This window comes from Sylvia atricapilla, chromosome 8 (genome assembly GCF_009819655.1).
Source record: "Sylvia atricapilla isolate bSylAtr1 chromosome 8, bSylAtr1.pri, whole genome shotgun sequence".
Taxonomy (NCBI): domain Eukaryota; kingdom Metazoa; phylum Chordata; class Aves; order Passeriformes; family Sylviidae; genus Sylvia; species Sylvia atricapilla.
In genome coordinates, this window is record NC_089147.1 from 35,298,542 (window position 1) to 35,318,266 (window position 19,725).

At 40.9% G+C, this 19,725-nt stretch overlaps 1 protein-coding gene across 2 annotated transcripts in view; it reads left to right on the plus strand.

Moving 5' to 3' along the window:
- CTNNA3 (catenin alpha 3) overlaps window positions 1-19,725 on the plus strand; it is a 411,551-nt gene that overhangs the window by 343,256 nt on the left and 48,570 nt on the right. For both annotated transcript variants that reach the window (XM_066324417.1, XM_066324416.1), the window contains exons 14-15: window positions 10,820-10,912; window positions 18,223-18,404. In XM_066324417.1, the coding sequence (XP_066180514.1) occupies window positions 10,820-10,912; window positions 18,223-18,404 (275 nt within the window). The remainder of the gene's footprint in view (window positions 1-10,819; window positions 10,913-18,222; window positions 18,405-19,725) is intronic.

Below are 19,725 nucleotides of genomic sequence, written 5' to 3' on the forward strand. Positions count from 1 at the left end.
CTAAGGTAGTGTAAGAACTGTCCTTTGTAAAGCTTGAGAAGTGGCGTCCCCACAGGGTGCCAGTCTCTTTGGAAAAGGGTAACTAATGTACGAATTCCGATTCTTATCTGACGTGAGATAAATGCAGCAATCAAATACATACTCTAAAGATACTGAACTGACTCTATCAATACTGTCTCCTGTGCAGATCAGGATGAACTTCAAATAATTCCCTGTATTCATTTGTCTGATCTGTTCTTAGGACATTCACAGCTGGCAATTGGAGGGTGCCTTCAAGCAGTCAATTCCAATTCCATTCCCTTGAGAAAGTTCTTCCTTAAATCCATTCCACACATCTCCTTAAGGCATCTTAAAGCATTTCATGTCCATCAAGGATGGATGATCTCCTTCTGCTCGTTTCTTGTACACCTGAAGTTTGGGTTTGTTTAGGTTTTTTTCATACCATGCTTGTTGGATCCTGTTCTCCAGCTGTGTCCTTCCTTTGGGAAGTGCAGTGCCCAGCACTTGGTACAGTGTTTGCAGTGGTGGCTCAGCCCTCAGGTGAAGGGAAGGCATATTTCATGAGGTTTGCTGTCTTTGTGCCTGCAGATACTTGGAACAGTCTGCTTGCCTTTGTTTTCAGGAATGTGATGCTGCTGCATCCTCTTTAGCCTGTGCTCCCCTGTAATTCCTGGTGCTTTTCTAGCAAGTATTTATCATGTGTGTTTTTCTCTTTGCATTAAAAAAAAGGTCCCTATATTGTGTTCTGTTGTTGTAAGGAAGACTTTTTAAAATCTGTTGCCATGGGATAAAAATATTTCTATCAGTGCCAGTTACTGATTAAATTTAGACTGCTTATGTTTAATTTGTGTTTAGATTCATTAGTTCTTGCTGTTCAATTACTGTTCAAGTCAGATAATACTGAAGATGTCTGAAAGACTAATTTCGGCCCATGCAACCAAGCCAGGTTTTACTGAGTTACAATTGGCTGCAGTTATTCAGCTTCGTAGATGCCTGAGTTAAAAATAAGAGAAATGGCCATTTATGTCCCAACATGAGCAGTGAGAACCTCCAGAATTCCCTAGCTGTTGAAGCAAGTGCACTCTGATTTCTTGCAGCTGAAATAGCCAGAGCATTAGAAATTGTGACCTATGAGAAAAACACCAAATGTGTTAGTCCTAATTAGCCCAGGGAACAGAGAACCAAAGGGAAGACGAGAAAGCTGTTTTCATTGATGTAAAATGTTGTTGCATTTTGCAAGGCTGGAGAAAATCTGTGTTCCATACTCAAAATGGATTACAAAGAGGATGAACTCTGACCATAAGGGGAAGATTCAGTTTGGACATGAAGAAAACCACATTTCATGCGTAAGATTTCGGTCAATTTTCATATATATTAAGGCTCTCGTGTTTGGCTTAGTGCCAGTTTTGTCTCTATCAGTCTGTTAGCAGATGACAGAGTTGTGTTGAGTCTCTCCTATTTCACTGGGCAGAGGAGGCTGTCAAAGCTGCATGTTGTGAAAAATATGCAAAGTACTGATCTGAATAACTTTCTCATTTGATGTCTGAGGGAAATGTTCCGTACTGCCATTCACAGAACTTGGTCACCAAACCTTCCCAGATGGAAGAATTCATTTCATGTACAAACAGGCATTTTAGCATCTACAGAATTTCAAAGAAAATAATGTAAGAGATACTTTTTTCAGAAGCTAGACCTGAACTAGTGTTCTTTGAGGGGCAGCTGTGGGGGTTGTATGCGTTTGATTCCACTTTGCTTGGAGAGCCTGCTCAGTGATGAAGGCTCTCAGCCTCCCAAAGCAGAATGAAATTAGTGGTTTGGAGCATGAAGGCTGGTTTGCACAGTGATGGCCTTAATGGGTTCCTTAGTTCCACATCAGCTGGCACTGATCATGCACTTGAACATCATTGCTTACTGAATGAGGGTGGGTGGATGTGTGTTCTGCGCATCCGAAGCCTCCTGATAATTAAAAGCAGGAATGAAAGTGATGGATGCGGGATTCATGGCTAGGGCGGTTTTATTTCCATTGTCTGAGTGTCTGGGAGGAGTAGCTGCTAAACCGGGAATTCGTGCTTAACAATCGTCAAGTCCTGGGTGGGAATGTGTGGGAAGGATGACAGCAGTGGTCCCTGTGCTTTGAGAAGCAGGCTGTGCATTACAGTGTGCATTTCTCAGTGAGGCATGAGTTTGTGATGGGAGGCTTGCTCTGTGTGTCTTTTCTAAAGATACCACTTTACTTGCAGCTCTGATAGTACAGAGAGAGGGCCAGTTGAGACAGAAGAGTCTTGAGCAGATGTTGAGGTTGTAGTTCATAATTTCATCTACTCCAGTTTGAGAAATGCACTCCTCATTGGCTGGGGAATATATTAATCTATCAAAGGGCATTATTTTTTAGTGTGATCATTTAGCATAATGCATGTAACAGAACCAGATAGATTTGGCATGTTAGAAATCTTTGCTGAGGGGGGCTCAGCTCAGGCTTTATTCATCTGATAAACCTACATTTCTTGTGGAATTGGGAATTGTCTTTTTTGTCTCTTGTTTCTTGTCATTTTTGATCCTTGCAATGTTTTTAACACATCAAATTGAGCTACTCACTGCACCTTTTCTACCTTTAATATATTGATGTATTCCAAAAGCAGTTTCTTTCCTGCGTTTCATCTGCCTGGAAGCAATGGTGTTGTTTTGGCTTTGGGATATACTCTCCTCCACAAAAAATGGAGGTTTCTGGAGAGGAGAGGGAGATTCTGCAGGAAGGCAGACTCTGTCATGTGGGTTTAAAGTACAGTTTCAGCTCTCTGGTTCTCAGCAGTGGATTTATTTTGCCACACCTCACTCCATCCCAGGATGCTGTGTGTTGCTGCCAGGGAACTATTGGCTCTTGCCCAGTGTTCTTTGTGCCAAAAGCCCAAGGTCCTTTTCAGCCGGTCTGCTCCAAAGCCAGGCAGTCTCAGCTTGTTTTGTTTGTAGCTTCTGCCTTCCTGGGTGCCAGGGTTTGCATTTTTGCTCAGTGAGTTCCAGAGGAATCCATCTGGATGGAAGCCCTAGCACTGAGCTGGGCAGCTCCTGGCCGGGGTCAGTGCCGAGTGTGTGCTCCAGCAGGTCCCGTGCCCTCGGCAGGGATGTCCTGCAGCCCTTCACACACACCCTGTGGGGCTGCTCGTGTTCCCAGTGGGCACAGCCCGGGAGAACTGCCCTCAGAGCTCCACGGCCAAGGGCTGATGGCCCAGCTTAGCTGCAGCACCTGTGAGATGCTGTGCAGAGCCCTTCTCAGGGACACTCCAGGGACTGACAGGAGGATGAGCAGCCTGGACTTGGCCAGTTTGTTCCTCTGGCCTTTATTAAAAATGGGAACCATTACGAATTTTTGCAGAGGCAAAATGCAGAGCATCTCTCCGGCTGCCTTTGAGGTTAGCCAGGCCAACAGTAAAGATGTTTTGGTTTAATACAGACAGAGTAAACAAGGTCTAATCTCTCCTGATTTTCAAATGCTGAGGTGATGTTTAGCATTTGAAAATCAGGAGAGTTTAGCATCTGTTTCAAACACAGCTATGAGCTGCTCATATATAAGGCCATATATAATTTGCTCTATGAAGATTACTAGCAAAAGAACAATGGCTTAATTCATTTTTCAAGATCCATTTTTAAATAGCTTAACAAGTGTTTCCATTATAAATGAAATGTCTTAATTAGCTTCCCACTAGATGGAGCAAATGTATGTCAACGCAGCAGAAGAAACAGGAAATACATTTTAGATAGCTGATGAACAACTCACTTGTATTAAAGCCGACTGTTCTATTCTTGTTAATTACCAGTTTTCTGAGTTTAAAATGGAAGCTTCTAAGCCATATGGTGATTGTTCCTACTTAATAAACACAAGCAAGAGCTGTGCTTTGCATGAAGCTGTGTATCAGTTGTCATGGTTCTTGTGGAATCAAGGCAGGGGCTTGGGTTACAGCAGAGTTGTGTGATTGTAATATCTGTGTTTGATCGTCTTTTTCTCTTAGGGATTTGAAATTCTTTTTTTCAAGTTACACCCAAAAAAGTGCTTCCTTGAAATAAAATAACTGGGAAAAAAGTAAAGAAGCTTCCAGGTTACTAAGTGAGTCCTCAGGTAACCTGGTGAAGGATTTGCACCCCTGAAATCTTAGTTTCTTTCCTGGTCATGCTGTTGCTTTTATAAAAGTGTTACCTTGTCTATAAACGTTACCATGCTGGTATCTTCGGACCCTTTCGGCTACAATACCATTACTATGATGGGATTTTCAGGCAGCTGTCAAGTTTCCTGTAACTTTTTCGAGTTGAAGATGTGTTGAGAGCCTTTGTGCAACACAAGTAGGTCAGTATTTCCAGGAGTAAATCACAGAATTGCTGTAGGCAGTACGTGAGAGTGGCATACATACCAAGTACTGTCGGGGAAAGGAGAGAGGAAGCAACGAGAACAGGGCTGAAATGCATGTTCCCAGCACAAAAAATGTAGTTTAGGGTAGAAGACAGGCGCTGAAACTCTCTGTGTCAATTTACTTAGCTGTGCCAACTTCACAGTTTTTTCTTTAACAGGATTTTCAGAGGGCAGTACTTGGAATTTTCACTTTAAACTTTTCAGTTTCGCTCCTCAGTTCAGGTCTTCCCTGTCTCCTGGCTGGGTGTTGAGAAGACTGTTATCCTAATGTATGCCCAGTGACACCTGGAAGCACAGGAATTGTCACATGGAATCAGGCTATTGATCTGCCTTGCTGTCCCTAATGGTGATTAATTTTAACTCTTTTGGTCTTAGTCTCCTGGAGCAGAATGTTATAAAATTGCCTTGTGAAATGGGCAAACAAAACCTCCAAGGCAACTTTTGCCCCATACTGTGGGTTCCCAGCATTTCTTACTTTTAAAACCTCTACTCTTCATCATATAACTTTCCTATATCTTTTATTATTGAAAGTAGTTATTATTGAAAATCTTTCAGTGTCAAAGGTCACCACTGTTCTCATCATTAAATTCTTTATTCTTCATCAAAGTTTATATTTTCACTGATCTTAACAGCAATTAGAACTTTAATATATAAAAAAGTACTTTGCAGAGTTTTCTCCATTAGTAACAAGAAGCGTTGAGTACCTACATTTGAAAATGCAAATGTATATCCAGGCTATGCCAGGATAATGATTTACTATGATTTTTCCTATTTTTTGATGACAAATTCCTTGCCTGTGCTTAGTGACAATTCTACTGTCAAAGACAGAATTCTGCTCTCTGGCTTAATTAATCATTTGTTGGTTCTTGTTAGCAATGTCCCCAGAAATGTGGTATGCTAAAGATACCAATTGAAGGGAACTGCCAAGAATAGATTTCAAGAATAGACACGTGATCATCTTTAACTGAGGGGATGGTATTTACCATTGAGATGTCACAATATTGACAGATTAAGAACGCAGTATTTTAATTTGACCTTTACGATGTGAGGTTTATTGTTCTCAACACTCAACTGCTTTTAGCAAAAACATGATAAGTACTTTAAATGACTAGATAGGAGCAATTACGTGAGGCTCTTACTCAGCTAGGCAGAAAAGACAAACAATGCTTGCAGTTCCTTGCTCTCTTCCTAGTGCACCAAAACTCTTGCTCTGGTAGTGTGTCATCTGGCAAAATTAAGTGTGAGATGATGGTGGTGTTGTGACTAATACCCAAAAATATCCCACAGTAGCTAAATATTTGCAGAGCATGATATTTTTGCATTTGTGACATACATAGCAGGGTTTGTTACACTGAGTGACGTGCAGCCTGACAGGATGAGATGTGCGAAATCTGGGCGTTAGGCAAATGTCCACAGTAGAATTGATAATCTCTGTAAAGCCATTGTGTGCTCACTGAAGGACATAATAGACAAACTCTGATCCTCCTGGAGAGCATGCAAGCATTCTGCTGCTGCTCTGGGATTTACATAGCACAAATAACTGCATTTGCAGTGGTAAAATAAAGACATCACTCATCAGCTTAGCTCCTGTTAAGGTGTTAGTCTGCTTTGCCTTTTAGTGTATGAATGACTGATGGGGCTGTTAGAACCAAGATCAGATAAAGCAGAAGAGCATATAATGACAGTGTGAAGGTCAGCGTTTAATTGAATGTTAGATAAGAGGAGATAGCTTCCTTTCACACCATGATACCTGTTTGTCCATTTACATTTTGAATCTTGGGATTTTAGACCTAGCTCTGCATTATGTTATAGCAGCTGAGACCCTTTATTGGCAGAATTGATGGTTCCAGGGGTTGTATGTGACCTTTACAAGCAAATTATATAGATAACGTTCTTTGGATAATCACTTCTGAGGGGGGGTTGCATAAAAAACTCTGTTGGAGAAGATGCTGTGAAACTTAGTCAAACAAATCCTTCTACAAAGCTTGGCTTAAAAAACAGATAAACCAGAAAACCATTTGCAGCCAGTTTAGAAAAACTGACAGAGATCTAAAGACTAGGGACAGGCCTTGGTTTTATTAATTATTCTCTTTAAAATCTTTGTAGAAAGGCAAATTAAAAGGTTTGTCATCAGAGAGTGGTTTTCATTTCATAGATGAAAAGGTAATTCATATCCTGAAATCACCTGGGTGCAATAGTAATGACTTGCTGTTGTGGCTTGGAGTTGAGTACCAGCAAGGTGTCAAATTCATCAATATTGGAGTTTGCTATAAATACGACTTTGAGTCCTCAGCCTAAGTCTTCAGTAGCAAACCCACTGAGAATGCAGATTTATTACAATCACTGAAATGTGAAGAGGAGTACATGCTACTTGTGTAGCTTGTCAGGCACAGTAATGGAATTACAGCCTAGAATGGATGTGTTGGAATATACCTGAATGTGTTGTTGTCAGGATCAGCAAAGGCTTTTCACAAAGGACTGGAACCTCTTGCAGCGTTGGCCGGGGGCTGGGGCAGGTGTTCTGTGTGTCCTCGTGCCTCTCTCTCACTGCCAGCTGCTCCATCACCTTGGTGCTGGTGAAGGCTGCTCAGCCTTCATCTCGGAATGAATTTCTCCTAGGGAAGAGTACGCAAGAGTTCTGCTCTGGTGACCGCTGGAAACCTAATTTTTCACTGTTCAGATTTGTTTCTAAACTCCATTTACCACTGTGTTACACACAAATCTGTAGGTTGTTGCTGACTGGAGTCTTGTGCTTCGTTTTATCCCTCAGCATTCTTCCTTAGATCTACTGGAAATTCCATACTTCATGTGTCTCACAGTGAATTTGCCATTTATGTTTTGTATTCACTGTGTCACTGACTGCAGTGACAAATCTCTCCCTCTTCTGTCACTTGAAGTTGATAAGATGCCTGTTAGGAGTCTTAAACAATTCCTTCAGCTTCCTTCCATGGTTCTCACTCCAGTCCTCCAGCTGGGCTGTTCTCGTGTGCACAGTTTCTGTTCACTGATGCTAGCACGCGATTTGGTGTTGCAAACCCTCGTGTTCATACCAGTTTAACCATACAGTCATCAGACATTCCTTTTGCACAGCCACATGCTGGCACATGGAATATTCATACAAGCAGATACAGATGTGTCTCAGGTACTTAATAAATCATTCATGATAAATATATATAATAATTTATAATAAATAAATATGAGAGTAACATTTTAAAAAATCACAGGTTTTGCTTTGAATTACATAAAAGAGCTTCCATGAAGAGAAAGCCATTGAGTAACTACTTCTGTTGTTCTCGTTATTGCAGTGGGGAGGTTTTTTCAGTTTTGATGTGCCTGAAAATGACAATAGTTTATGGTTTGTGAATAAAGGTTTGATAAATCAACAACTTCCCTCTGCATGAAATGTCCTTTAGTAACTTGATAGGTTTGTTTTGTTTTTCTGAATTCTGTGGTACCAACAGTTCAAAAGATGGCAGATCTGGGCTTTGGAGAGAACGACTTGGGGAGAGCTTGTTGGGAGTGCAGTCCTGTGGCTGGGAGTGTGGGCTTTGTGCAGGAAACTTCTCATCCCAGCCACAACCAGATTTTACTAACATGAAAAGGCAATTTAAAACCAAAAGGGTTTGTGACAGCATTTAGCCTATGAGGGGTTTGGGTGAGCAGCACTTAGACCCTGAGTCAATGCTCTGTGCATGAGAAGGAATTGGAGAGGGAATCCCTATGCCAGTGCAGCTGGAAGGAGATCTCTGCTCTATGATTTGCACTTTGTAAAGTGCCAGATCAGATTAATATAATGATGATTTCATCTTTGGAAAGCTTACCTGAGACTGCCCTTGGGAGGTGCCTTATCCTCTGTCCTTTTGCTGACCTCTTTGCTCATGTTTCCTTGTTGAGGCTGGTCATATTTACATAGCTTGACTTCACAGAAAAATGGTATCAGTGGAATTCTACAAAATTCTCTTGATGGCCCTAAAACAACCATTCTGTAAATATATACAGTTTGTTGTGGGGTAATAATGGTATAAAGCTCTCAAACACATTACCTAAAATTCACCAGCATACAGCGCAACTGTCTTTAAGTTCTTAACCACTCTGACCTATCACAACATTTTGAATTCCATGTTTTATAGAAGAAAGGAAATTTGAAATTGTGTATTGAAAATGTGGGTTTCTCAGGTACCTGTTCACCCAGGAAAAAATGGTGCTCTGCTGCCATGAATCCAGCTTCATGATGATTGGGGAAAAAAAAATCCAAACTAATTTTATTGAAACCTAAGAATTGCAATGTGGTTTTTAAAATTGTATTAATAACCCAAGTATTGTTTAACTTTAAAAGGAAAAAGATTTCTTTTTTTTTCTGTACACCTAATCAAGGCGCTTACCTGCCTGAGGGAGTCAGTGTAATCCTGAGAAGCTGAAGTTATGGTTTTAATATCCTTTGTGTTATTGGTCCTCTGTAGCCCTGGTTTCATGCCTGAGATGTTTTGGTTCTCTGAAATTCCTTTCCCAGAGAATTTTCTCTAAACAAGAGGAGTGTTTTTGTAAACTGTACTTTGTTTTCATCCCTTTTCCTAGGAGGGACTTCTTCTTGACATCCCTCTGATCTGACCAATGTGATTGAAGAAGTTTGTTTTTTGTCACCAATCAGATCAGCCTGTCTAAAACAGTACATAAAGGAAACACATCCCAAAAATAAAAGAGTCATTTTCAGCCTTCTGAAGTTCAGAGTCTGTGTCACTGTGGTGTAAAACAGCATCAGTTCTCTAATAAGAGTGGCCCTAAATGTTTCAATTAGAGTGAGTTTGTGACAGTTTTTTTTTTTTTATTGCAGGGATATCCATCACCACCAAAATTTCATTTTGTTTTCATACTGCAGCTTTTTCCAACAACTTTGTATGGTAGCAGCCTTTGGCTACTGTGGAATTCTTACTAGGTCTAATTCCAGTATTCAGACTGAGACTTGGTCACCATGTTAGTCTTTGCCTGAAAATAAAATGTTCTTTCCCCCCACTTTGGCAGTGTAGTGTTATGCTTATCTTTGTCCCAAAAATGGATTGCCTGTTTTCTTGAGGAAGCTTAGGTGCATTTATCACCCCCAGCATTCTATTTCTGCCAACTTGTGCACCGAGTTATTTGTTGCAGTGTTATCTCATAGAAATGATGATTTTCTTCAGTGGGTGAAATTGTCTGTGTGCTGCTGAAGCAATGGAGAGCTATTTGAGCCTTGTTTCAAGGCTGCTGTTGAACTCTGTGGTTTTTGTACCACCCTCTGACCGCAGAGATTCTTTCTCAAAGGACACAAATGGATGCAGGTGGATTCATTCAGGTTAATGCAGTGCCATTACCGTGCTGTGGACCCGGAAATAAAATTACAGAACCCTGCAGTGTCCCGCTCAACAGATCTTCTTTGTACATGCCTTGACAGTGAAAACATGAATGTGAGAATATACAACAGTTCTGGATTAAAAGCATTATATTTGACTTGATTGAAAACTGGCTCAATGTAATAGCTGGATTTCTTTCTGCCTGTCTTTTACTGAGGTTATCTGATAGTCCTGGTCTTGTTGTGTTTCTCTTGGAGTGTCAGGCTTTGGGGGACTTGGAACATGAGAATTTCCCTCTAATTGGAACTCTTTGTGTCAAGCTGGTGATAGATCTGTCATGAGCTTTGTAGAGCTTGGTTCTATATATTTTTGCTTCTTAAAAGTGTGAATTTACTTGATAAAGGAAAATTTCTTGAGTTTGCCCTCTTGCATTGGCAGAACCAGTATTATTTTTTAAGTGGTTTGTAATCCCTAAAACCTTGTATGCTTCATTATGCAGTGTTGCTGATAGAAGAAACTGGGTTTTAATGTTATATTTAGTGTCCTTTATGAAGTCATGTTCATTGTGGTGTTTTTTTTTTTTTTTTTTTTTTTTTTTTTTTTTTTTTTTTCTGTGTTATTTATGATAAAACTCAGAACTTCTGCATGAAACTCCTTTTCTGCTAATAATATTTTGGTAAAAGGGAAGCTGTAAGTAAATCTGAAGACCTGGATCGTGTAGAAAGCTTCTAGTTGTAAATTAAACAGAATCACAAAATCAACTGACAGCTGATGTGACTAAAAGGAACAGACAGTGGCATATGCAATAATGCCATGTATAAAAATAGCAAATTAAGGACACTTATTTTTTCTGGTAGTGCAGGAACTTGTGCTGCTTAATAGAACTGGTAAGTGACACATTCACAATCCATTCTTGTCATGTAAAGGTTTCTTGTTAGACACCTTCGCTAGCAGCAGCAGCAGCAGTTTAAACACGGGGTTTAGTAACGGCTGGAACCTTTGTCAGAGCTTCCCTTAGACCAGATCGGCTGTGTGTGGGGTGAGCAGCCGGGTTCCCAGTGTGACAGAGAATATTAACCCTGTGCTGCCGTTGCAGACGCCCGAGGAGCTGGAGGACGTGTCTGACCTGGAGGAGGAGCAGGACGCGCGCAGCCGGACCAGCGTGCAGACCGAAGGGAAGACTGACCGCGTACGTGTCGCCCGGGCCCTGGGGAGCACTGTGAGCAGGGCACTGCTGCTGTGCTCTCCTCCCGTGTTCCCTTACTGCAAAACGCCACTGGTAGTTTGGAGATACTGTCAAAACATAATCAGAAATGAGCCCCTAAAGCTTTCAAAGATCACGTTTTCACGCACGTTCTTCTACTCCTCAGCTAAACCAGAGTCCTTCTTTAAGGGGATGATTTTCTTTGGAAAGGAAATCTTAAGTAACACGTATTTGAGAGGGCACAAACCAAGAAGTAGATGCTGAAGACATTGGCAGGTAGGGAGCTGGCTGTCAGCAATCAGAGGCACAGGTTGGTGCTGTGGGGAGATGTCTCTGGGATGTGCTTCTCCTTGTGAAGTGGAAGTGACGTTTATACACAGACTGTGGTTAAACAGCTAAAACCCCCCAGTACTTTAACATTATAGTATGGACATTTCTAATTTCTTTCCATTTCTCCCTAAAATATTACGGTTACTGTAAGTGTTCCTTTCTGTGGCATCTAGATAGAGGTCATGGCTTAAAGCCTGATTCTATGGTTTAGAAACAATTTTCCTCGATTTCAGGTCCTGCTATCAGGGCCATAAATGGCACATTTACCCCCAAAAGCAATAGAAAATTATAGCTTTGACTAAATTATCTATGTATGCACTCAGCCTGAAGTACCATATTGACAGACACCTGCACATAGTTTTTTTTAAAAAGATGTCGTAACAAATCTAGCAGCCACCAACAAGAACAGTGATTTAAGGCCTCTTTGTTTGGAGTGCTATTTGATATTGATATTTGAAGATTTATACCCAGAAGCTGTTTAGCAGTATGAGGAATCTGTGCAGGGAAGGTAGATGTTGAGGCTTAGGCAGTGTGTGTTCTGTGTGGTGCAGCAGCTTTGTGTCCTGTTGGGAGGCTGTTGTGTGCTGTGGTCGCACCAGGAGTGTTCCAGAAGTGCTTTGGCAAGATTGCAGAGCAGCCTTTTTTCCTCCTTGAGTTCTTTCTCTTGGGCATTTCAGCTATAATAATTCAGTTTCATTTATACATATCTGGCTCCATATTCATGCTGCATAGGAGCACTCTGGATTCCTCTAGCTTTGTCAAGAGTGTTGTAATTTCTTAGATGTCACATCTCTCACTGCTCCAACTGGGAACTGGTGCCTTTTTTCTTCCTGTTTTTATCACAACATATAAAACCAGATGTGATGCGTGTATGTCACTTGTAACAAAGGCTACATCTTAACTAGAAAATCCTGTTTCCCTTATGTATGAAAAAGTCATGTATTATTAATCACACTTTCAGATTCTATCTCCATAAAAAGAGAGAGTAGAGGTTAGTGGTGAGATTGTAGGACTGAGATTTGACCTCGTATTTATCTTCCTGACTCATCTTGAAAATGTTACTTCATTGATCTTTTCCCTCAGATAATTTCCTATTTCTGAGATGAATCTGATAGTGCCTCTGGCACCATTGCAGGCTGGGGGATACAGGTCAACTTGGGCAATGTGCTGTGAGATCTCTGGGTATTTAAACTGGCTAAAAATACTAATGGTTATTTGTAGGGTGATTTTACATCCTTGAAGAAGAAGTTCCTTATGATCAAACCCTTAGCTACTATGAAAACAGCTACTGCTTGTGGATCCAAGGACTAATGCAGTTTTTCCCAGCTGAAAGTTAGCTCTTCCTCTGGTGGCTGTGTGTAAACTGTGGAGGCTTATCACAGATTCATTGATGCTATCATGATCAGAGTAATTCCACTGAGGGAGATAGTGGCTTGCTATCACGGGATTCTCTGATGAGTGGGGCCAGTAAGATTTTGCTCAGTTCGTTTTAAACCTAGAAGATAGTGTACATGTTAATGATCAGGAAAAAGTATTTTAAGTGTTTAACATTATTAAATTAGTGATGAGAGCAGCTTAGCTTAATTTCAGAGTTGCTGCTGCAGGTTAAGGTCATCATATTGAGGAAGAGGCAAAATGTTTTACCTCACAACTTAATCCACTTAGGGGTGGCAAGAGCAGAACTCGTTCAGGCAGCCACACACACACTTTTTTTTTCCCTCAGAGTTCTGCAGACAGTGCTGTGGCTGCATGGACAAAAATGTCTGAGCATAAGATCATTTTTTATACCCTTTTGTTGCACACTATGTTTGTGCAACAGTTCTGGGTGGAAAAAAAGTTGATTCAGTATGTTCTGTGAATGAGAAAATCTAGGCAAGGTTATTGCATCGTTTTATTTCTATTGTATTTTAAATACAGTGATCAATTATGTAGCTCTGAGAATCTCTAAGAGTAAATAAAACAGTAAAGACCAAGATGAACTGTTGATATTTGCATGAAAAAAGTAGTTGGAATGGAAGAGAAGTTTACCGTCTGATTAATTAGGAATTTTTATTCAAGTAGCAAATATTATACATCTAAGTTCCTACATTAAATGAAATGCTGACGTACAGGAAGCATGTACTGTTTTGTGAATAAAAAGGCCAGTTTTACAATATTTTTACTTCAATTTTTATCAGAGCCTACACAAGCATGAAATACTGATAAGAGTTCAAGCATAATGAAAATAACTACTGTAATTTTGAGTAGGTTCTATGAACAGTAATTTTGACACTTGATGCATAGCAGAAGATTCCCTGTCAGGAGTCATGATCTATCAAAAGCATTTAATTTTCTTGCCAATTTTAAACCCAATTTCCGTAAAGGGAAGAGATTAAGTTACTGAAACACTTAAGGTTGTAGCAGTATATTATGTATTTCTACAAAATAGAGCTGGGAAGAACCTCAAGAACTTGGCTAATCCAGCCATTTGGCCCAAGGCAGAATAACTACACTTCTTGACACACACATTTATATGAACAATTGTGTTGTCCCCTCTACTTACTCATTACTGTAATTGGTGGTTTATTGGAAAGTTATTGTCCTTACACTTCATATGTTGCAATTAACATGTTAGCACTTGTCTGCAATGGACACAGAGAATGTGAGGTTCCTTTCTGCATATATATATTTTTAATGTACTTGTACATCCTTTTTCCATGGCCTGTCTCTTTTGGAGACTCCAGGATGAATAACTCGGATAACCATGATTTACTCTTCAAGGTGGCATTTCCTCTGTGTCCTTTTGTCTCTCTCTCCTCTGGGTGCTCTGCAGCTGGCTAATGAATTCCTGAATTTTGTGCCCAGACTCTTTGTATTGCCAGATGTGTGAAGCCACCTGTGATCTCAACACAGACACGTGAGGTTTGCGCTGTTTCCCGCTGAGTGCATAGTTCAGAAGGAGCTTTGGTATGAGGTTTGCCTTTCTGACAAGAGCACAACCTTTTATCACCTACAAATGCCCACCCACCCAGCTGCCCATGGCTGGTTCTCTCAGTTGTGAGTGTGCTGTGATTTTTCTGAGGGGTGAACCCTGTCCTTGTCTCGGCTGTGGTACACTCCGTGGTGTTTCCAGATCAGTTCTCAAGTTCACTTGGAGTTATAAACCGGGCCTCCTCCTTCCACTGCAAGTGGTGGTGTGTACCCTTAGTTCTGGAAACACTGACTAATTCTGGTGTCGGGGCAGCTCCCTTCACAGCCTTTCCTGAGGGATCCCTTGGCATGGTGTCTGCTCTTGATGAGTGCTCTGCAAGCTGTCTTCTAACCAATCACCCACTGGAGATTACATCTAGACCATATTTCTCCAGGTTATTCGTAAGGATGACATGGGAGCCAGTGGCAAAGCTCTGGTGAAGCCCAGACTTTGCACATGATGCTTTTTGATCTATAGGCCTGTGGCCCCAGGACAAAGAGAAATTACATTTAATATGCCATAGTTGCATCGTCTAAGCTGACCTTCTTAGTGAAGACTGATGCAAAAATGGCATTTAACACTTTGTTTACTACCTCCCAATAGTTTAACCTCTTTATCTGGTTAATCCAGTTATATTGTATCTAAAAATACAGTGGAACTGGCATGCAGAACAAATGAGGCACTGTCTGAACTTGTTTAAGGAGTGCTGCACTTCAGCAGCTTTGCTGCAATTCTTGAAACGGGGAGACGGCAGCTGGTGATAGCAGGTAGTAAAGTATTAAACACAGCTTCTCCCCACTGCCAGCATCACACACCAGACAGTTCATCTCTGGGGGTGTGTATTCACTTAGCTGTGAGTGCTATATATCCAACATCATCTCTGTCACCTCTTTATCCAGACTCACAAAGTTATTCCCTCAGTAGGAAAAGTAGTAGTGAAAGGTAGTGGACACATCTTGCTCATTTTAACAGAATCCCTTTTTTACACTTGGTGGTGTCTCCATGAATTCACTTACGAACATACTGGCACTCAAACAGAATCAAGATGATTTGGCTTGGAAGGGACTTCAAAGATCGTTTTGTTCCATGGCAAGGATGACACCTACCAGCTCAAGTTGCTCAGGGCTTATAAAATACACATGTGTATTTTATGACAGTGGTCTGCAAAGCTGGTTCAAGGAAAAAACAGGTAAAGGTCATGATTGGAACTGTTGTGAAACAGTGTGATTGAAATATATTTCTGTACTTGGGGTGATTTGCAGGGCTCCTGTTCTTTTTCACCAAATGTTCAGCTGACTGCAGCAGGAGAGCAGGAACAGACCAGAGGATGTCTTGTGGCTGCTGAGGCTCTGGAGGAATGAAAACCTCAGCTCTCAAGACAAAGCAGGGATGCAAATCCATTCTTCTGGGATCTCTGCCATTACCTTATAACTACAGTATGTGAAGAGCAGGTTATTTTGTGTTCTTGCTTCTAAAAGCTCTGAGAAGTTTTTCATGTGCTCATTTGGGAAACTGGGGTTTGTTTCCTTGTAACCTACAAAATTGCAGAAAAACAGCATTTTCCTCTTTTCTTCTCTGTAGTTACATGACATCGTGCAGCCTACAAGGCTGGAAGTGTTAAATAATTTTCAAGGGAGAATCTTTGATTTTTCTTGAAGGTATTGTGCTACATTCTGTTGCCTGCCTTTCCTTCCTGGTCCCAGTAAGTGGTAAGAATGATGCTGGTGTGGATCTGGCCAGCCTTTTGGTTTTAGGGGCCAGGAAAGAAAAATTTTATGTTAGCCTGAGATTTAAGGAACATAATCAGACTTCACGTGAAAGTCAAAGCCCTGGAGAACAGCTGGAGAAAAAGCAGGCAAAAGGTCAGTTCTCAGGGTTGGGATGTCATTGGCCAGTGATGTACCAGGGCGAGAAGAGTCAAAATCTTCACCACTTAGTTACCCCTCTTGTGTGCATACATGGGCTTAAAAGCTCAGTTTCCTTGATGGAGAACTGACTGAAACACAGGAAGGTAATGAAAGGAAACACCAGTCTCACAGGATAAGTCAGGTTGCAAATGGGACAATTTAAATAACACAAACTCCAGTGTTGGAGACTCCAGCTACCAAAGGGACAAACAGCCTTCAGAAACGTCAAGTCAGGGAAATTTAAGAAAAAAATCGATACTTTTTTTTTTTTTTTTTTAATAGAAAGAAGGAAATACCACAGATATAGCTAGTCCTCTCACCTAGTTCGAACTCTGTTATCTGCTACTGCAATAATAACATTTTGTCTTAGAAATAGTGAAAAAATCATTTTCTTCCGCTGGAGGAAATAAACCTGCACTCATGTAATAGTCATTCAATTTAGATCTTTATTTCACAATTACTGTTATGTTGGCTATTTTGATACAAAGTTAAATCTGTGCTTAAAAGGCTCTGTATACAATCGCTTTATTTTGTTGGTCATGGTTTTAAAGCAGTATGAGGGAAAGGAAGAAAAGACAAGGTCAGTTACATTTTTCTTTGCCCTTTGTTCCAGTGGATAATGTCTCATTCCACCTGAAGCTCATTATTGTTGGCAGATAGGAGGATGCTATATGTCACAGTTCCCTCATTAAAATGTCATCTTTCTTGTGGTTTCAAGATCCAGGCCTGTGATCTTGAACTCAAAACAGTGTTGAAGATGGGGGCTAGGAAATTCCACAGACCTCCACCCATCAGCAAAAATATATGAGATCATGAAAGTTCTCTTGCCTCTGTAGCCCATTTTGGGGTTTTTTTAACAACATGGGAGCAGTAGCCTCAAAATAGCTGCACTTTCTAATTCTGACCACTGTAAGGTTCCTTTCACCCTTAATTTTGTGTAATTTTGTCACTGCAGTTACAGACACATGCTGGGAAACTTGTAATTTTCAGTAATTTGTGTAAGTCAGAAAGCTAAGCCTGTGACAGTGATTCTAGCTAAATAAAATCTTCTGAAAAGACATGGCTTGAAAAACATACACATTATGTATAGAACTGATTACCCATTTTATTAATTACAAACAATTCAGCCATGGCCTTAACTTTTCATTTTATTGGTGGTAGATAATGTTTTCTAAACAAGAATAAGTCACCAAATACTTACTGTGTAATTACAGAGTAATGAGAGTGTGTTAAGAATTGCTGTGTGTAGTTGTGAGCTCCTGGTGGCCTGAAGGGAAGGTGTGAGATAAGAACCAGCACAGCCACAGAGCCAGCAGCACCAGCGTGGCTCCTCTCTCCTGGGGTAGGAGGTGCAAGGAAGGACAGACCTCCATGTGGCCAGGTAATATCCTGGCCCCTGGCTGCTTGCTGGCCTGTTCCTGACACAGGAGGGCTGGGTAACCCGTGGCTGCAGCAGGCTGGTCGTCTTGCTCATGGACAACATTAGGCAAAAACATTCCTGTCACCATGCTGCCTTTTCAGGAGCTTTTGATAATCTAATTCACGTCCTGATTGCTGAAATGTTCATCTATTCATCTTCTGCAAAGACTAAAGATGAGTCTTTGTACAATAAAATCTTTCTCAGCTTAAAATCCAGTACCTTCTCGGAAGAGAGGAGCATACCTGAGTGCTTCAGGACAATTAATCATTTTCATTGGTTATTTTGTACCTAAAGCAATACTGCGTTTTGTAATTTCTAAAGGTATCATACTTTAATCTACTTAGGCTCCTTAGCCCTAAGAAACAGGAAAATTTATCAGTCATGTTTCATAAAGGCTCTTTGGAAGAATTCAATCTTCTCTCTCTCACTATGTTAAAATGAATGGTTTCAGGAACACCACTATCCCCATTACACTGAGATTATTTATTTGGCCAAACCCAGTGACAACACAGACATTTTGAAATCTAGAAGTGCTCAAACTCGAACAGTTGGCTCAGGCCATAGTGTGTTTAAACTATGTATTTATTCATGTGCAGTGGTTTTGTTTAAAAAAACAAAAACAACAACAACAAAAAAAACCCACCTACTCTGAAATAGCTGTTTTACAAATCTAATTATTCTGTTTTAGGCCAAGATGACTCAACTGCCAGAAGCTGAAAAGGAAAAGATAGCTGAGCAAGTGGCTGATTTCAAAAAAGTCAAGAGTAAGCTTGATGCGGAGATTGAAATCTGGGATGATACCAGCAATGACATAATTGTTCTGGCCAAGAGGATGTGTGTGATTATGATGGAGATGACTGACTTCACAAGGTAACTACGTAAAAAAGGGTTCTTGGATACTTAAAAATGCTGGAGGCCATTGTCACACTGTTACAGCAGCGAATGCAGAGCTTTTAAAGTCAGGTCATGGCACCTCTGAAAAATTGAGTGGCTCAGCTAATGCAGCACATCAGGTAAGAGCACTGTAGTGTTGGGGGTTGTAATGTTTTGAACTATGCTTATCCCTAGTTTTTTGCCTTTTTCCTCTCTTTATTAATTTGTTGGTAGGGTTTTTGCACATGTTTTAGCACTCTATTTCTGCTCTGAGTGAAAGGGAAAAAGTAACAATGATCTCGATTTTAAGCTGTAGATTTGTCTCATCTGTTGCTCTGTCTACTTGTATCCCAGTATGCTGTCAAGCATGAAACACACTGTACACACAGCCCACGTGTGACAGTGCACATTCACACTCATACATATTTTATATCCCATTTTTGCTGTTGCTTTCATCAGAACTCTTGTGCTGCTAGATGTAGTTCAATGAATGAAGAGTACCACAGCAGGTAGCTCTCAAAGCTGGTGTTTCCTTCTGCTGCCAGTGTTTGATGATGCTGTTAAAACAGGAAACAAGTTTTAAGTGCAGGAGCTTTTTCTGCCATGCTCTGAATGAAATGTTGTGTAAAATCAAATTGATTATAACAAAGGAAGGTATTGGTGGTGATGCCTGTCCTTCCTTTCCATCCCCAGTGTAGTTAGCAGTAAAATAGTTGCTGACAGGTGAAGCCTTAACACATAGCCACTCTTGCAGGACACTTAGTGCCTCATAAAATCAGTCCTTTCGTGCAAGGTACAAAGAGCAGTCTCTTTGTATCGTTGTGGGTGTCCCTGAGCAGTGTTGCATGGAGCTGAACCAGCTGGGGCAGAGCTGGGCTCTGGTGCAGATGACTCCTGAGGAAGGCAGCTCCTGCATTTTTTATCACACTGGCAATTTCCAAATCCACCTGGAAGTGAGAGGGGAGGTAAAGACCTGCATGGAGAATGCTGTGATCTGTTATAAAGCTGGTATTAAATATCTCCTTCAGTGAGAAGATTTGTTTCTTCTTTAATGATGCCAGATGATATCTGGAAGATTTGTATCTGCCTGAGTAACAGGTGAACGCTCGTGGCTCTTCTCTAATTGCTGTTAATCAGAGGTGGCAGTTGTATGTGCTAAGAAGAACAGCTGGCTCTTCACTTCCTGCTCTGTGGAAATCTGGTAACAGATCATAGAGTTGTGTAGGTTGGAAAAGATCCTTCAGGTCATTGAGTCCATCCATTTACCCAGCACCACCAGGTTCACTGCTAAACCACGTCCCAAAGTGCCATATCCACA